The following is a 19,416-nucleotide window of genomic DNA, read 5'->3' on the forward strand; positions in this document are numbered from 1 at the left end:
AACGTACCCCGCACATGTGAGTTCCTCGCTCTCCAAGATTTGTCCCTAACTCTCAAAACACTGACCCAGGGCCTCCTCAGCCGAGCCATTTTCCCTCTGCTGGTGTCCCATCTCTGCTCTGTCTCCACCACTGAATGGCACAAAGCTTAAACGCTGATGCTGCAACACTATAAGCCTCACTGAAAAAGCCTGGGTCTGGAAAATCTAATGTCTGCCCATCCCTCTGACTAAATGATTCAACACTCGAATATAAAACCCTCCGGCTGGGATGATGTCAGGAACTCTGCCTCCGTGACTGCAATCACTCACTGCGCGATGTTGTGTTCAGGCCAGTGAATTTCAGAAGCCGTTTTTTAAAAAAAATTATAAAAGCACTGTATGTGCAATCACATTGACCTGCCCAAGTTTACAGACAACCACTGTGAGAACACCAGGGTCTTTGTACATAAGAGAGAGGGCATGTCTGGAACTTCAGGACTGCACTGAAAGTCACAGCTGCCTCTGTCATCACAGCAGCCTTTTATGCAGCTGCAGCATTTTTGCCTGTAACCAAAGCTGAAACCAGACCTACACTGTCTCAGAGCCCCCGTCACTGCACCCTCACGTCCCGTGGGACAGGGTTACCCCACACGCTGACCCCCATTGACCCCTGTCTGTCAGAGGTTCGGTGCCCCGAGTGAGAAAGCTGGGGAGGGCAACTCCAGTGTCTGATTCCCCACAGAGGTGAGATATCGAGGGAAAAGCAGTCAGGCCTGTAAGAGGGCAGCAAAATTATTTGACTGGACATCCTCTCAGATTTGACCTGTGACCCCAGGAGTCGTGTTTATGTTTTAAAGCTATAGAGCATAATGAACTTAGTGTGACTTTATAAAACCTGACATCAAACATTAGGGTTGATATGATCCTGAAAGGACTCTGTCTTAAGAGAATGAGCTTCTTTATTATTGCTTTGAACTACAGTTACTTTGAATTCACTTAATTTGTGCAAACATAGAAGCAGACATGGATCTGTTTGTGCCTTACCTGCACTGAAATACCCTGAGGATTATACTCAGAGCAAGCTAAAGACTTGGCTCATATGCTAGAGACTGACAGTTAGCAGTGGTCTGTTACTCTGAGAGCACTGATTCATGCCTTAATGCTCTCCAGCAAGTGAGGAAAGACATAAATCTACAAAGGACTCAACAGATTTATCCCCAAAGTAGACGGGTTTAAATTATAAATGCATATACAGTAGGAGTCTGTCAGGCTGTATAAAGTGCCTTATACTCAGGTCCTGTTGGTGACTGACTGCTTCATAGATCCCTAAACCCCCCAAAATCCCTAAGCATAACTAGAAGAGGCTGTGGGCGTACAGAGCTGTTACTCACCTCAAAGCTGGGGGGCCGGGACGGCTGGGATAGAACAAAGTACTCGACAGCCAGGTTGATGAAAGCTGTGCGGTAAGAGCTGATGTTCTCGTGACCCAGCACCAGTTTATACAACTCCACGCACATCAGGCCTGCCACTGCAGCTGTTGTGGTAGCTATGGCAGGGATGATCCTTCCAGCAATGCGCTTACTCTGTGCAGGAGACAAAGAGAAGTTTACTTTTAAAATGCACTGTAGGTAATGAAGAAGACAAGAATTCAATATTATCTTTTATTGAGATGAAATAAAATCCTACTGGGATGATCGGTAGAAAGCAACTAAGATCGTATTCTCAAGTACTTTTAAGGTACTTGCACAGTATTTCCATTTGATGTTAAGTATTGTTTCAACTCCACTACAATTTTACTCCACTGCTTTTATTCTACAGCTATAGCTACTTTGAAGTTCCAGGTTTTAAATGCAAAGCATATGATCAGCTTTTAAAGTACAAGGCATTGTTATATATAAAACTACTCAACAGTATGTCAAGTAGCAAACAATATAAAACTGATGGGGGTTATAGTGAGTACTTTTATCTTTGATACTCTTAGTGCATTTTTCTGCCTTTGTGCTTTAGTTTGAGTAAAAATGTGAATGCAGGGTATTTCTTTTGAGGTATTGCTACTTGAAGTTGGTAAATTAATATCTGAATATTTTTTCTGACGCTGCAAAAATTCCTAACAAATTGTGATGGAAAAAGCATTTATGTGAAAAGGGTTAAATGGTAAGGGTACAACATTATTCCCAAACAAGACACAACACGTGGTCTCTGTATGATTACACAAGGGTAACCCTCTTTTGTCCCCTCTCGCTCAGCTCAGGTACCCATCCCCCCACCGTACGTCTTTCTCGGCTGTGTGTGTCTGCAGCAGCGGTTGCTACAAGGCCCGGCTCAGGTGTCACCTCCCAGGCGACAGGTAAAGTGCTGTGATTAGTTGTGCTCCCGGAACAATAGGTGAGCGGGCTGTTTCTGTGGCTTCAGGGCAGGTGTGTGCAGCACCAACTAAAAACATATCCCCAAGGGAGGGGGAGCAGTCTGCGGTATTTTTTTCGAATCTATACCGTTTCTGACCTCAGCTTCATCTCTCTGATTTTCCTGTATATATTTTTTTTGTAACCCTTCAAAGAGATTTTATTATTAGACGATGCATATAGTGAAAATGTTGACCTGGAGGTAATCGGCTGCAGGGATGTCGTAGTTCTCTGCCCTCAGATTAGAAGCAGCAACAATGTAGTCCATGTGGAAGTTACTGTCGTCATCCTGTGCCAGGGGAGATGTTAACCATGTGTCAGTCATTCATATATAACACAAGAGCAATACACATCTACAGTTCTGTGTAAACTTAAAGGCAAATACACTTTTAGACCCACCCTTAGAAAATTAAAAACTAAACAACATTAGTTTAATAAGAGGTTTGAAACTCTACATTCAGCACTAACTACATTACTGAACAAAATGCGGAGAGGCATGAGAGCATCCATGTCCATGCCAAGTGACATTCCCACTGATGCGGTTCTGAAGCTTTGAAGGCTTTGTTGTTGTGTCCCTTTAATCACTCTAATACCTGACTTTGTCACCCCATCAGAATGCAGTGGAAATCAGATTTCTGTTGTGATCGACGTGGACAGTGAGGTCATGCCTCTGCTGCTGCGGCCCTACAAAGGCAAGGAAGGCGACTGTCACTCAGGGATGGCTTTAGGGATTGTGAGGAAGCTCCAAGCGGGCAACCTGATGCCTCTGAAACCCTCCTACACACATTCCATCTATCCACAGCATGACCTGGGCACGTAGGGATAAAAATGAAGAGGAGGGGGAGTGCAGTAGTACGGGGATCTCATTCTTATTCAAGATGACATTCGATAGGTTCCTGACTGACCTCATACACCTTCATTACTGCTTCACCTGAGTCGCTGAATGCTTTACCGGAATTTAATTCAGGCTGGCTGAAAGTCACTTTCCAAAGCCTCTCAAAGTCAAAGCACTCACTTCTGCAGTTACAGCAGCTATATCCTTTCTGTGATGCTTGTAGCTCTTTGTTGAACCTGGAGCTCCCCACACCTGCAGTAAAGATTTTCTCCTGTAAACTAGTCTTCATCATGATACAAGCAACCGCCTCCTAGCCACTGCTTCTTGTGACCACGTCCATATAAAGGTCTCCAAGAGGATTCATTGCCCCCAAACTCCATGTAGATAAAGAAAAATCTTATTAAGGGGTGAGAAATTTAATCATTTCAAATTTTCTGAGGTTTCCATGGAAACCTAGGAACTCACTGGAGGAGGTAAAGGTCAACAGGTAAATCAGATGCAGAGGACTAATATCCCCGCAGGATATAATTATGTATTACTTAAAGAATCAGTCATTATTACACATAAAGTTATTAGAAAACACTTGGATGCATTTGGATGGCTTTATACCATTGGGTAAACTGACTTATTACTATGAAAACTGAAAAAAAAAAATTTGGTGACAGACATTCACTGCATAATTGCACAGGATACTCTGACTGACTTAGTAACCTTGTGTTAAAAAATGGTGGACAATACATGTCCTAAAAACAGTCTTGAAAATGGACATAATTGGGCACTAACGGGGACACCTTTGCTTGTCTGTTCTACAGGTGTTTTGTGGCCATGTTTGAAGAATAAGGAGATTTGAGGACACTATACACAAGAGATTACTTTCTTACAAATAAATCAGTCTTGTTCAAGGTATGACTGAGGGTTGGGACAACCGAAACAACTGGTTAGGAGATCATATTTGAAAATTGAAAATTGGTTAAAGAAATGTGTCTAGCCTGTGGTCTCAGATTCCTTCTTTACTCCGTGTACCCAGCCACAGATGCTTCAATTGCCAGCCAAGCGCTAAACCTGATTTAAAGTCCAGGCACAGAGTGATGACTTGTTGAGAGGTGGTGTGAAAGAGTGTGAGGAGACACTGTGATGGTGGGTAGATTCACAATGGACGTGTTATAGGGGGAAATCTGCCTTCAGGGTTCAGAGTGGGCCACTTCAAAGACTTGCGTCGACACAGTCGAAGGGAGTACGTCTTTTTCCCAAGTTGTTAAGTGCACTGCATTTCACCAAAAGCGTGCTGATGCAGCTCTCACATAGGCCCATAGAGATGAATCTGTTCTGTGTGAGCTGTTCTCTTTTTGCTATTTTTGCAAACAGGATGCACAGTTCTAAAATACACATCTCAGCTCCAGGCGTTAAAACAGTGAGCACAGAATACAAGCAGGATCTGTGTGGTGGGTGTGTTGGGGAACAGCTCAGATTCGGGTCACTGAGGACCCAATGATGGAGGGGGGGAAAAAAAGACATATTCTGAAAGCGCCTATAGATTTGAGTGTAGCTCCCCTGCTAAGGCTCAGCCGCCTCTCTGTCTGCAGCTTCTGCAGTGTGTGCAGCAGAGGTGTCCCTGCCCTCCTGCCCTACCTTCTCAAAATCGATGGGGTACATCCGCATGGTTGGGCTTTTCAGAGATGTTGAGGCCAATTTTCCTTTCAACTCCTCAAGTCGAGCTTTTTCTGGCACAAAGACACAGAGATAGTAAATAAATGCCCTGGAAGTAAGGTGAAGTAACAGACGATAAAAGCGAGTTAAAATAACTCACCTGCGTCATCGCTTCCCTTTTCTTTGTCCTCCTTCATCTCCTTGTCAGTCACATGAATCTTCACAGAGGAGCTGGGAGTGAAAGTTGGTACAGCGACTGTCTCTAAGATTGTTCTGATGGAAGCACCGTCCCTTGTCCCTTCGATCCCGTAGATTTGCCCATACAGATTAGCTGCTGCCACCACATACCCCATATGGGTAGTCTAAAAACACGAGATCAAAATACAAACAGTTAAGACGGAATACACTTTCCACAATGAAACAGACACATACTAAGTATCGTACGGTTCAGGAGGGTGTTTATTTTACATGCATTGGAAAGACAAAGTTATAGATACATTGTGGACAATACTGAACAGACAAAATAAAAATGGTTGCTTTAAATTGACCCAGCACTAAGTCCTTAAAGCAGACCTGCCTGCAGCATGAAACGGTAGAGGGGGAATTACAAAAAAAAGGGAGAGGAGCAGAGAGATATTAAGGTAGTGCATTAATGGCAAATTACTTCCATGAAACAATAGGAAGCTGTAACAAATGCTGTTTCGATCCCTTTCACTCTCCGTCTTAACACACACACGCACATTTACTGTGTCTTGTTGCAGTCTCTGCTGCGGCTACAAGTAGGAGGCGCTGTAGGAATTGCTTTTGGTTCTTTTTTAATATTCTGTGTATGTATTTATTAAGATGACATTTCTCAAGTAAATTTCACACACATAAATTGGTTTCAAATAAATATTTTACAATTCATATTACCAATACTGCACCGGCGCAATGGTCAAATCACTCAGCATTTTACTCTGCACTTTTCTAAAAGAAAGTTACCTGCATTTGTAACACTGTCTGTCAATGATGACGATTAACAGACAGAGGAAAGCAGTATATTACTTCAAAGTCTTTGAGAGGCAATCCAACACTACCGATCGCCACCATTTCACTGCAAGCAGTGCACCAGTACAACCTTCTGAGTTACAGCATCGTCAGCTTAATATCAGCTCATTACCTCGTTTATTACTTAATGTGAGAGCATTGTTAGTGAGATTATTATCTGCCTTTCATTGTCCATATGCAGTTAAAGTTGCATTCACGGCTCAGATAAGAATCCAGTGTATGCTCACAGTGAGGAAGAACTACTAGCAGACCAGATAAAGAAGGAATGTGAGTGATCATCACCAAATACTTTGGCATTTTTCAGTCACTCCTGTGCCCTGCTTTAGGGTAAGGAATTGGACCAGACACTACTCACATTGTTAGGGTCAAAGGTCAGCGGGTGAGGGCATCTCTTCGATCCAGACCAAAAGGGTAGCCCAGTGGGGGTCATCTAAAGAGAAGCAGAAGAAAATCCTCACAATGAGCAACAGCTGTAAAAAACAAAACATACTCAAACACGAGAGTCACCTCTACTCTGATATAGTATAGTTCAGCATAATGAGCCAGTGACAAAAGCGATGTGATCTATGTCCTTGATATAAAAGGGCCAATATTATAATCCAAACATAAACACTTTTATTTGACAGGAGTGTCACATCATATTCAATGCATGACTGCCACAGCATGTCAATATCATCCCCACTCTTTTGTGTTGTGGCACGGCAGGAGGCCTGCAGATTTCCCCATAGCACAGCCCGACTAATATTGTTATCAGCTGTGTGTTGACTACACAATTTGTATGTCTGATAAAGGAACAAAGGGGCTGAGAGCTTTGATGTTGCCAAATGGTCCATATGTTGGGAAAGAGAGAGTTTCCTACTGGTGGTGCCAGTCTTCACTCTAGGGGAGTTTTCTATAGCAGCCAAAAGGCGTCAATAACTCCTTTTCACAGTGAGGCTTCAGACAGCCTGCGGGCAACACAGGGCAGCAACAATGGTTTTGTCCTTAAAAAGGTTGATTAGGAGTTTTTGATACCCTCTATCTGAAGTCTGCAGATAGAGGGTATCATATGCTGTAGAGACTGTAAAGCCCTTCAAGGCAAATTTGTAATTATGAGCAATATGAAGAAAAGTTACTTGACATTTGTCACTTTTTTTCATAAATAATTAATCATGAAATCTATAAAACATAATAAATAATTAAACAATATCATCACAAGTCATGATAGCCAAAATGTTGTCATAAAAACCACTGGTATTAAATTTACATTCGTATGAAATAGTAAAAAACAGCAAATCTTCCTTCAATTCACTGATTTACTAGTTGTAGTCCATTTCATTAGCAGGCAATGAGCAGATACAGCAGATACACTGCATGCACAAACATTATCTGTTTGCATTAAAAAAAATTAATGAGGCCTTTAATCTCTTATGTCATTTTAGCTACATCCATATTTTACACTGGCCAATCCCTCAGTCAGTTTTTCTTTCTCTGACATAGACTTGAGCCTTGTGTGCAGATTCTGATCAGTGTAGGCTACATAATGTCTTCCTTTAAATCCAGCCGTTGTTCTATGTGTCAAACGCTATGTAAACACACATGCAGAACCAAGCTCACTTCTGTGTGGGGGCTCACGCCAACCAAAGTAGCTGTTACATCAAATGTGTGGTCATCTGTCACGCTTGTGTACCGGTATCTGTCAGGGTGGTTTGTGACAGTTAACTGACATTAGCTGCCTTATCACAGTTCCTCAGAAAGTCTGTGGTCAAAATTTGACGTTCCAAAAGCACAATGAAACTAAGGGTAATAAGGTAACTAGGACAAGAGTTTTCCTTTCTTTCTTTGTGTTTTTTTTATGGTGGGATTCCTTTGAATGCTAATTGTAAGGGACACATTTTACTGTCATAATAATACCAAAAGTTGTGTTTTTATCAATAGTTGTACAGAGGATTTAGTTCCCTGCTATAAACATTTAAATAGATATGACTGGAAGAGGGATTTCTACAACCCTGCAGGGACACATACTGAGGGTAGGAACGGCCAGTTTCTGGACTGGGACTGGGGTTAGTTGGGGTCTGTTTGGGATGATATTGAGCTGTAGCCCCCGCCCCTCCCCACTAGATGTGACAGCAACATATGACATCACTCTGTCTGCATGCTTCAACAGATTACAAACCCTCAGAGCTGCTCAGAGATATTTATCAGCACTGGCTTTAAGTGGTTCAGATTTCAAGCAAGGTTACCAGTGGTCTCTGAGCCTGGGGAAATACGCTGCATTACTGAAACTTTGATTGGCATTCCTTATGTGTTAATGCCACATTGCAGTGTGAAACCAATTTGAATGCAAAGACATTACACACACACACACACACACACACACACACACACACACACACACACACACACACACACACACACAGGCACAAAGACACACAACAGTGCCCCTTTGTGTCTGTAAACATTAATTACAGCCTTTCTATACTTGACTTTAGGGAGAGTTGATACTTTTCCTCGAGTGCAATTTCACCTGTTGGGGAGGAAAACAGTGCAGAAGCTGGCAGATATCGTTGTTATAGAGAGTCTCCCATCTGCAACGTGCCCAGCTCACGCAGTCTTCCCAGTTGGTTGGACGTTTTCCTCCAGCCGTCATGACCTCCAGGCTGCCCCACACCCCCCCAAGAACCTCCAAGGCCTCAGCGTCTCCATGGCCGAGAGTCTTCTCTACGAACCCTTCATCCCTGCAGGAAAAAGTGCAGAAATTCCTTTTGATTTAATGACAGAGATACAGTATAGTATAGTAAGACAGGGCAAGTATCTTTTACATATCTAGTTGTAATATACAGCCTTGAGGTCTAACTTGTGATTTGCAGCACTATCTGGCTAATAGTTTAAAATTGGGAAAGTCCGCATGGAAAAACATTTGGTTCTGTCAAGCACAGGCAAGAATGACTAAACAAGTCTTTGTGAATTAGGGTGTAGCCCATGACTCAGACGGAATTTCTCTGATGTTTGGCAGTGAACTCATGGAGTGAAAGTGAGGTGTTTTGTAAGTTTGTAGTTTGCCGGTCAGTACTATCCTATACCCACAAGCCTGGACAGTTCTTGCGCCACAATCGCGTGCCAACTCACAGTACACGGCATAGCACTGTGGAAAAAAAACAGATCTGCCTCCTCTGCGTGTTGTTACACACCGAAACGGGTCTAAACAGGAACATTTAGAGTCATAGTTCTGCATTGAGCTGCAAGAGTGGAAGAAAAACACAACAAAACGTGACTGTTCCCTTCCATAACCTCATTAACCATGACTTCAAATTTACTGGACTGTGATACATAGCTGACCTGCCTCATGAAAATGTCCAGAAAGTTTTTTTTTTCCATGACTGTACAATAGTCTGGCTACAGAACACTACAGTATGGAGTAATAGAGTATTCCTAAACACATAATACTTACTTATTCTTATTATTTCTTCTTTCTAAAAACTTTATTGGCTGTGTGAACTAACAAGCACAATTGCTGCTCTAGTCACATTTTTTTAAAAGACACAACAAAGGGTACAAGTACTTTACAATGAGGGGAGATTATATCAGATCTCCCCAAAACAACCAGAGAGACATGTCAAAACATGGCTGGATTAGGAAGGCTCCGAGGCTCAAAGCTCAGACACAGTTTGGGCCTGGAAGGTCATTTTACTGGTGTGCTGTCACGTTACCATTAGATCAATTCTTTATGGTAAATTCAGTGTTTTTCAGACACAATTTTTTTTTCATCTCAAATAAATATAAATATTACCAGTACAGTCACTTCAAAAGTTCTTTAACATGATATAGTATGTTTTCTGCATTAATCTAATCTGTTTGTCTATTCAGTAGATGTTTCTAAACCAGAAAGTCTTCTAATAAGCCGAGAGACTTAATCCGTTATTTGGAGAAAATAGTGTAAGAGCTGCTGTGAAAGATACATTACAGAGTACAGCCTTGGCAAGACAGACTGTTTATGTTATTTTTACAAGAGGTTTACTGCTTAAAGCCAACCACATGTTTTCCTCTTAATAAAACAAAATAATGAGCTTGAACCACTTCATTAGCTTGTAGGTTTGCTGGAATGCTCTGTAAGAGAGCGGAAAAGCGTCGTAAAACGAGCAACTAGTGGTTATTATGTGACAGCAGATTGGTGTACGTAGTTTCTCACATTTGTTGCAGGAAACATTTGTTGTGGAAAAAGAGAAATCACATGAGGATGGCATCAATTCTTACCTCAGGAAGAGATTCACATTTTCAGGTGTTTGTTTAAACAGTCCTTCAAACTGGTCTCTGGCCCACTGAAGGAATAATAATGGCAAGTTAGTGTAAAGAAATCAGAACGTATGTCGCTATGAATAATATAATCTGTAAAATGGTGACTTTTCATGCTGTGTAATAATACACTGAGGGATCAGAAAAACAGAAAAAACATGTATACCAAAAATAACACAAAATAGCAATCCAGAAATAAATTTTATTTATATTTTCTAATTTTCTAAAACAGACAGTGTCAGACGTGTGGATTGGTGGTGGCTGTATGAATAGCAATGCTGTTCTGCAGTTCAGTTGAGCCACCACTTTGGTCCAGACTAAAATATCTCCACAACTATCAGATCCATTGCCATGATATTTTGTTCAAACATTCATGGTCCCCAGAGGATGACTCATATGACTTTGGACATTCACTGACTTTTTCTCTAGCGCCTCCGCAGGCTTGACATTGGTTTTTAGTGAAATATCTTGACAACTATTTGGTGCAGGCATTCATGTCCACCCTCAGGATCAGGTGTAGTAACTTTTGAGATCTTTTAACTTCCATCTAGCTTGATCATCTGGTCAGAATTTTGATTTGTTTAATACTTGGTTTATGACCAAATAACTGCAAAGCTAATGGCGTTCCCATCACCCTCAGCTGTAATTAGTGTTTAGTGCTAATTAGTACATGTTAGAATTTTCAAACGCTAAACATACATGGTGAACAATTGAATGGTAAACATTACGTTAGCACGCAAGTTCACCCAAAGCGAGTGCTGTGCCTAATTGCAGCCTCGTAGAACTGCTAGCATGGCTGTAGATGGCCCTCTATATATGTAAATGAGGTATGGAAAATATAAGAAACATGTTTCAGTGTATTGCAGACCAATGCAAACTCTCCATTGAGTATTATAAAATTCTGCTTACCCATAAAAAACTTAATGGTGTTGACAAAACATTTTAAGTAAGGCCTATTTTATGTTTCTGGTCATTCAGTGAATCTACCTCTGCAATTCATCTGTTTTACGGCTAGGGTGAACACAAAGTTTAATTAGACTTAAGTCTAGGTCTACATCCAACCTGTAGAGTGTGCTCGATGCGGTGAGGGAAGTTCTTGAGAGTGCAGAGTGGGATGGCATTAATAGAACTGGATTTGGCAGGTCCATAAGACTCTGTGAGGTGAGGCACCACCACCAGAGTATGACCTTGGCTTCCTAGAGTTCCTCCCTCCAGCAGCGGCTTCTGGTGTTGAATGCAGCGTCCATCGAGATAGACCCCTGTGCAGCAAAAAGAGGCGTTAAACGTCAAATATGCACAGTAAACGTATCATCGCTGTCGTAATGAGAACTTAATATAACGATATAACAACGACGGAGTAAGTGTCCTCACTGGCTTCCACGTTATCAAGGGCTGCAGCCACTCCATCGAGACCACTGAAGAAGTCAGACCCATACACTCCTTCACTGTCAGGGTCCAGACGATTCTGGTGAGCGGTGATTTTCATCTGTGGGTTCATCTCTCTGACTGCTTTGGCTGCAATGTCCGATTTTGGTTTCTGTTCATGTACAAGTGAGAAGATGGGAGGTGTGTCTGGGAGATAATATATGTGAGCAATGTAGGTAAGATCAGACACAAACAATGATGGAGATGGCAGGTGGAGGGAGAATTAAAATGTTATTTAATATGAAGTTAATATCCAGATTTGTTATTGGGTCTTTCTATGAAACTATTCCAAGAAATCAGAAAAAGGTAATGTCTAACGAGGTCCTTGGTCATTAATGATTCATACAGTATATTTTTACTGTACTGTCAGGACACACTATTCTGAGTGCCTACTCTTCTTTTATAACTTATATAACAGTAAGAATCCGCACATTTCTCTTCAGAAATTCAGAGCATTTGAAGGGTTTCGTCAACATACCCACTAACTGCACTGAACCATGTTACATAAGTTGTTTAGACATCGGGAGACATGAGAGATCAGCTGCCCGATATAGTCCTAAAGTAAACAACTACAGAACAAGACAGCCAAAAATGACGGAAACGTGGAATCTATGTGTAGTCTGACCCAAGCCATCTCAGACCGTCGCAGTAGTACAGCCCTGTGACCCCTCCACTTAACCGGGTCAAACAAGAGCCAGTGAGTTATGATGGCATGTGAGAGTGTTCACTACAGGGAGGAGGTTGTGATCAGCTATGCTGTGTGTTTTCGCACCCCAATATCCTGAGACCTGAACAGGAACTGGCGGTTCAAGTTGGATTTTTCTATGAAGTCCATATCTGTTACAGTGATTTGCCCTTCGTCTCCTGCACCGAGGCCAATGAGGGCAAAGTTCTTCAGAAGCTCGCAGCCAATAGCACCAGCTCCAACCTTGAAATAAGACAGGAATAGAGGGAGAATCAGAAGAAAAGTATCATATAATCATATTGTGTAAGTGAATTTCACCAAATGTCAACACTTGTCAAAATGCTGAAAATATTTAAAGTGTTCTCATTTCTCTTATGCACTGTAGCAACTAGAAAGTAATCTAGGCTTGCACGTCACTTGTTTCCCTCCCTGATACTCCACTCTGTGTGGTGTTTTTACAGTGGTAAGAAAAACAAATGCATGCGCTCTCTCTGTGTCAAACACACACACACACAGCCAGTAAACAACAGTAAAAATAACACAGCTAAAGGAAACAGAGAAAGGCTTGGCACTGCTGAACGGCCCCTGCGGACCACAAGGTCAACACTGGCAGGAAATGCCACCTGAATCACAGCCGTTTCCTGCATGTGCCATCATTAACACCAGACAATATCAAAGGAAAACACATATGGAGCTCCTTCCTTTCCAGTGCAAAGTGTGCCCCCTGCTGGACAAATGTCAAACCTGCCCTCACCAGGAAATACTTCTGCCTCTCGAGCTCTTCCTGGAAGGCCGACCCAAACACAGCAATCTGTCCATCATATCTTGTGCCTTTCTGTCAGAAAAGAAAAGAAAAGTAAGCTGAGTTAGACCTGAATCTGGTTCATATGAGTCTGATGGACCGCTCTTGTTTGATACATGTGAAATGTTGAAATTGAGGAATCTTTTAACTCACTGCTGAAAAAGAGCTCTCTGTCGGTTGACTCTCCCCTTGAGGGAGGCACTCCAGTGCATCAAAATATAGCCACTGCTGAAGAGGCGTAAATTTCCCACTACATGCCTGCAGGAACATTATAGAGTGCACAGAGCAAAGTACAATCAGCTACGTATATACAACACCTCCACGCAGTAAATGCTAAGTTATGTATATATAATATATACAATGTTATAATAGTAGTGTTAACATGCTTCATCAAAAACCAGAGGATGAAACTAATGTTACAGGCATTGACCTTTGACCTCACCTTAATTATTTCCTGGGCAGCAAGGCCTCCAATGAAAGCATTGATAGGAGCCAAGTCACCCTGGGCTGTGTAGGACAGGTTTCTCACGGCAACTTCATCCAGCTGTTCCAGCTGTGCGACTGTATTCAGCTCTCTCACTATGGCAACCAGGGCATCTGCATCTGACTACACGGGATTTGAGGGGAAACAATCCTCTAAATAATAATTTAATTATCCCATTACAGCATCACAGCCTGATTAACGTTCATTACTTATTTTATTTTTAACTTGGCATACGATTTGTTTTGTAAAACTAATTGAATTATTGGATGTAATATCCTGTACCCTTCACTGACCTGAGACCGAATACGAGGGAGTCGCCATTCTTTCTTCACAAAGCTATGGAGAGCTTGGAAAGCCAAGTGCAGGGTCTTATGCCGCGCTATTTTTCCAAAGTCATTCATTTGCAGGAGTTTGTGATCCAACAGAGCCTCACTTAGTGGTTTCTGCAATTTATGTTGCAATTATTTTATTAACAGTGTGTGCACTTTTTCAAGATAGAAAACTGAGAAAGTTCAAACAAAATGTCAATACTTACAAAATTTAGCTTGCAAGGCTGTTTAACCTCAGTCACCACTCCACTACGTTCATACTTGGAAAAGGCTGAAGTGTCACAAATGCTGAAGGAGTAAGGGCCTGTCGATGGAAGCAACATACAAATGAAATATTCTCATGACAATTTTTAACCTCATGGTCATAGGAAAGGTTGAAAATGTTGAGTGCCATGTGGAGGGCTAGAGTGCGACTCATCACTATGCAGTGTGTTGCAAGAGCAGAGGACAGAAACCAGTCATCATAGTAAGGTAACACTAACTGCAGACTGTGATCTTCACAGGGCCGATGCTGTTGAGCTCCGTCATGCCTTGGACTTCAGAGAAACAAACATAACTGCCATCTGAAAATCCATGCTTCTGGTCATCTGTGCAGACCACCACTCCAGGATTATCCTAAAATAAAGATAATGTTGACGACATTTAAATCTGAGAGAAACATTCTGGTAATAATGTTCAAGTAAGCTCATTCCCTGCACCTTTAAGAAAACATGTAACAGACAGTTGGGATTGGGAATCATTTATTTTTTTATGTACTTCCTGTGCTTTTTTTGGATTTCCTTTATAGTGCAAAGACATGCAGATGCAAAATACACCTAGTCATGAATATTGGATGGATGGATGCGTTAGAAAGGATCTTAATAGGCCACTTACATGAAACAAATGGAGGGCATTACCTTAGTGATGGATTGTACCATTGCCGATACAGGAACCTCTCCATTCTGATCCAAGACCACAAACTCCTCCCCAAAGTCACAGAACAACTGACTGCAAATGAACCACACAGTTTTCACTTCTTGCTTCTCTCCATTATTGAGTACATCCTGTCAGTTTCTGACAGTTTTTTTCTTGCCCACTTACCCACAGAGTCCTCTGCTGTCTGCCACAATGAACTTTATTCCCCATTTATGGCAGAATTCACCGAAACGCCTCTGATCATCCAGTGAGGAGTCAGTGAGGACCACCACCTGCGAAGTGACAGTATCCATCCACTCAGAAAAGTATTTTGCTTGTTGTTGCTTTATTTGGATGTTTGAGCTTCACTGTGCAGAATGATGTGTGTGCAGAGTTTGACACTAGAAGGCTGTTTTCACATTCATCTGCTGAAGCGAGAAAATTTCTGTTTCGTACGAGCAGCAGGAGTCGATGTAATTTAAAGAATTTTAAACTGGTTAACTTAACTTTTTAAAACTTTTTAAACATTAATAAAGTACCTGAAATTGGAGAAGCAGGTTCTCATCCAGCGGTCCGATGTGTGCTGACACATGCACACGTGGGTTCAAGGCTGACAGCTGTTGTAGGGAACATGTGGCTCTGTTCTGACCGAGGTGGGACTCCTTCAGGAAAAACTGGTGGGAAAATGCAATCATGAGTAGACCTGCTTCCTTGTTCTGGAGCTTTTGACTGTATCACAACACCTTCATCTGTCTTCATCAGTTTGCTCACTTGTCAAGAAATGGTAGAAATTTCCCACCTCTCGAATCTTTTGTCAACAGCTGCTTCCAAGGCCAAGAATAAACCATCAAACTCAAAGTTACAAGCTGTGTGATAGAATCTCTTTATCATCATTTTTTGGTGGAGGGGAGTGAACGTAAGTGATAGTGAAAGTAAGTAAGTCTTTGTCTCAAAAAGCATTTTACAATCACCAATAAACTCAATGTAAATCATCTCATCTCTGAAGTGAGATTTAAATAGTTAAATAGTAAGGTCTTTTTTTAATAATCTAACAATGTGTTATTATTGTCATAAAATTATCTAAAATCAGACAACAATTAAACAGATCATAAACTGATCAACACCCCAGAATCAGCACCTGTGAGGACAGGTCGGTCCACTGTGTGTGACCTTCGTCCTGGACCGTGACAGACTTGACCCCGGACAGGATCACATTCTTGGCTATTTCTACTCCAAGACCACGCATTCCCGCTATGAGGACGCTGGCTGTGCCCATCCGCTGCATCGCCTCACGCCCCAGGACATACCTGTGCAGGTGGGAGACACGGTGAAACTGTGTTACCAGCAGTCTGTACAGTTAAACTTCATCCCTCACCAGTATGTACTTACAGCTGTCTGGAGTAGAATCCCTCATCGATCACTCCGGGTTCTGACATGTTGCACTTTGCAGTTAACAGGTTCCTATATGAACTATCCGATTTGAACTGAAGAGGCTCAGCTGGACTGACACCTTAAAACAGAAACCGAACAGGAAGAACCAGGAAGAGAAAGCGAATACAGGGGCATATACTGAAATGACTGCTTTAAATGAAATGCATGTATTTCACTTTCGTTTCTGATAATCCTCAGCAAGGTTTTTCATTGTGCTAAGAAATATTTTCTGGTCTGGCCACCAGAGGGCGACGCGGGACTGTTCACTGTTTCCCGACTTCTCATGTGAAAAAAAAAATGGAATATTAAAGTTTACATTCCCTGTTTTTGAATGTGGGTTTGAAGGTGGAACTGGAAGATTTGAGAGTGAAACTTTACCTTAAATGTATTCATTTGCTCATTGAGGTCCAAATTATTGTCAGCTAATACCTGATGTTGCAGCAGAAACTTTGAAGAATTGGCCTTCCATAATAACTTTCACTCCCTTTCCACTCAAAAATGCAATCTGCGTATTGTTATTTCACTTGGATGTTTGACTTGACAGTGCAGAATGATGTATGTGCAGAGTTTGTCTCACAGTCTTCTGCTGGAGAGGGAGATTTCTCAGTGCTCACTTTAAATCTGAGTTTAAGACATGTATGTACGAGCAGGATTTGACACATCGCAGCTGGTTTGGCAGCCTGTCATAGGCCAAGATGCAACTTACTCAAGTGTTGTGGAATACACCCAGTGAAATATAGGAGATGTCTTTGTGCAGTGTCCAGGAGCAGTGTACACTTTTGAAATGAGCTAATTAAGCATATTCATACATTATGCATTTTTCAATGTGGAACATGTATGACATGTGATTTTTTTAATTTGTTAACTTTTTGTGGAAAAACCATACCAGTCAGAAATTATTATTCAAATCTGAGTTTTTTTTTTATCATTGTTGGGGAAGCTACTTAACTAAAGCTACTTAGAAAAAGTAGTTCAAACTACTTTGTTAAAAGAAAAAGAATTATGTACATGTGATATGAAATTATAACAAAATATAATCCAAAAAAGTCACATGCCAACAAAAAATGCCACTCAGTTGAGGTCACTGCAAAAACTGCATACTTGTTTACAGGACATAACATAAACCAAAAAGCTAGAATACCTCACTATTCATGGGAAAGTGCTGGAACGTCAGCTTTGGTTTTGTATAAAATAACAAGTTTCAAGTTTGGCCGTGGTGATTCTTCCTCAGGCTGAGATTCAGGAGGTTTGTTCATGATGACGTTGTAGCTGTGTGTGACCACTGAGCAATGCATGCCCATGGTTTCTGCACATGCATTACACAAGGGACAAGTCTGTGGTGTGGACTTCCTGACAAATGCATTGCCGGAGTATATCCTCACAGTGGTCAGGATGGACGAAAAAGGGGGCAGGGCTGGTCAAAGGAGGTTCAATTACAGTAGAGAAGTAAACGAGAATTAAAAAATAAAAAATAATTCCTCTCCTTTGATGGCTCCAAATTGTTTCAGTTAGCTACACAATAAAATTCCCCCCAAAAGTAATTTAACTACTTGATTAACTATGCACATATGAATATATTTGAACTACCAGCAAGTTACTGCAAAATGTAAATAAGTTACTATGTAGTTCACCACTCCCCAACACTGGTATTTATATATGCCATAAATCATGCCTGGAGGGGATCTTTAAAATTTCCATGGAGACAATAACAAAGATACACCCTCATATTGCTTAATGTCTGTGTCATTAATTTCAACAATCTCAGTCTGGTGAGGAGTCAAAAGAAAACTCATTTAGAAGAAAGTAGTGCATGCTTAGGAGTGACCAGACATGATTCATCATTATGTATCAAGTAGAGTCAGGAAGATGGCCAACCACTAAGCTCATTGTGGCGTGTGAAGGAGGAACAGACTAATTCAGGGGCTAAAAATGAACCTGAAATCAGCGTCAATGTCCATGTGATGGTGAAAATTATTGCAATACACCATATAATATAAACAATTTTGTGTAATCTTATGTTGTAATCTTACTGTCACTGTCATGCATGGTTTTCCAACAATTGTTTGTTTATCTCCTTCCTCTTTCTGTCTTTGCTTTCTTTGATTCTCGTCAGCCATCTACTATAGCTCCAAATACAGGCGTATTCAAGCAGGATACAGTGTTAGGTAATATGTACCTCTCAATATGAAATGGGGATCAATGTTTCTTCACTGTCTTTATGAGGCGTGTAAATGTGTAAATATAAGAATCAGCTGGATTTAACCAAAACTGAAAAGTTTCCACAGTTTCATTTTATTTTTTTTACCTTTTTTTGCACTACAAGAAATGTTTAACAAAGAGTATAGCTAATAACCAGTAGATAATATAGTGTATTATCAAACATAATCAGAAATGTTATGGTTTTCTTTTTTTTTATTTATGTATGTTTTCGTAGACTGGAGAAGCCATCATTTTCCATTGTCTTGTGTGAATTTAATACTTAGGATGATCACCATATATTGTATATATAATATATGTGTTTGGTACACATTCATACATGAACTTCTAAACACATCCTTAAACATGAAACTTGACAAGAAATTGATCTAGACTAGAAGTTTTGGCCACTCACAAAACTTGAGTTGGAAAAAATAACCATTTTATGGCAGTTATAGTTTATTTTAAAACCTTCCCCGGGAATTTCAAACTCAGACATGACTGCATTTCTGGAGATTCTCCTGTTAATAGCGGCACAAAATATCCCATGTATGGACCTGATCTGAGCTGCATAGCCCCATGTCCTGCATGTTATGGTTGTTTGGTCCCTGACTCCCTGTCTTATGAGTCAATGTGTTAACACAGGAGCAGACAGAAACTCGAGGACTGGATGCGATGTCCTTAACACACTGTTTGTTTAGTCTTGTCATACCTACAGCCTCAGTCCACCAAGTCCTTGTCAAGCTCCAATCAAAACAGCTTTCTCAGTGCCATGCATTTTTTTTTTTTTTTGCTGCAGTACTTATCAAACTTTATCTCTGTAACATTAAGATTAATAACACTGGATCCGTATGGTTTGAGGGTTGGAGCAGTGAAACTGCATTTTTCTTTGGAGGAATATTGTAATGCAGATTTTTCAAACAGTCTGTGATTTCTGAACTTTGGATTCAGTCAGTAGATGTTTAACTTCTCGATCTATAATGCCTCA

General features: G+C 41.1%; 1 protein-coding gene across 2 annotated transcripts in view; it reads right to left on the reverse strand.

Annotated features, from left to right (window-relative positions):
• The window catches only part of LOC111222945 (ubiquitin-like modifier-activating enzyme 1), a 32,696-nt gene extending 16,326 nt beyond the window's left edge, over nucleotides 1-16,370 (reverse strand). The window contains exons 1-21 of one of the 2 annotated variants that reach the window (XM_022746876.1): nucleotides 16,191-16,370; nucleotides 15,940-16,108; nucleotides 15,341-15,475; nucleotides 14,988-15,094; nucleotides 14,804-14,894; nucleotides 14,390-14,522; nucleotides 14,114-14,211; nucleotides 13,872-14,021; nucleotides 13,537-13,701; nucleotides 13,248-13,352; nucleotides 13,047-13,127; nucleotides 12,380-12,535; nucleotides 11,554-11,719; nucleotides 11,245-11,441; nucleotides 10,144-10,208; nucleotides 8,417-8,627; nucleotides 6,266-6,340; nucleotides 5,024-5,225; nucleotides 4,846-4,931; nucleotides 2,578-2,670; nucleotides 1,371-1,562 (exon numbers count right to left, since the gene is read on the reverse strand). In XM_022746876.1, coding sequence (XP_022602597.1) covers nucleotides 1,371-1,562; nucleotides 2,578-2,670; nucleotides 4,846-4,931; nucleotides 5,024-5,225; nucleotides 6,266-6,340; nucleotides 8,417-8,627; nucleotides 10,144-10,208; nucleotides 11,245-11,441; nucleotides 11,554-11,719; nucleotides 12,380-12,535; nucleotides 13,047-13,127; nucleotides 13,248-13,352; nucleotides 13,537-13,701; nucleotides 13,872-14,021; nucleotides 14,114-14,211; nucleotides 14,390-14,522; nucleotides 14,804-14,894; nucleotides 14,988-15,094; nucleotides 15,341-15,475; nucleotides 15,940-16,108; nucleotides 16,191-16,237 — 2,724 coding nt within the window. In that variant the 5' untranslated portion in view covers nucleotides 16,238-16,370. Of the gene's footprint in view, nucleotides 1-1,370; nucleotides 1,563-2,577; nucleotides 2,671-4,845; nucleotides 4,938-5,023; nucleotides 5,226-6,265; nucleotides 6,341-8,416; nucleotides 8,628-10,143; nucleotides 10,209-11,244; nucleotides 11,442-11,553; nucleotides 11,720-12,379; nucleotides 12,536-13,046; nucleotides 13,128-13,247; nucleotides 13,353-13,536; nucleotides 13,702-13,871; nucleotides 14,022-14,113; nucleotides 14,212-14,389; nucleotides 14,523-14,803; nucleotides 14,895-14,987; nucleotides 15,095-15,340; nucleotides 15,476-15,939; nucleotides 16,109-16,190 lie in introns of both variants that reach the window. The other variant, XM_022746875.1, reaches the window with a different exon arrangement.
• Nucleotides 16,371-19,416: the final 3,046 nt, after the last annotated feature.

Source organism: Seriola dumerili, unplaced genomic scaffold (genome assembly GCF_002260705.1).
Source record: "Seriola dumerili isolate Sdu_G_001 unplaced genomic scaffold, Sdu_1.0 BDQW01000109.1, whole genome shotgun sequence".
Taxonomy (NCBI): Eukaryota; Metazoa; Chordata; class Actinopteri; order Carangiformes; family Carangidae; genus Seriola; species Seriola dumerili.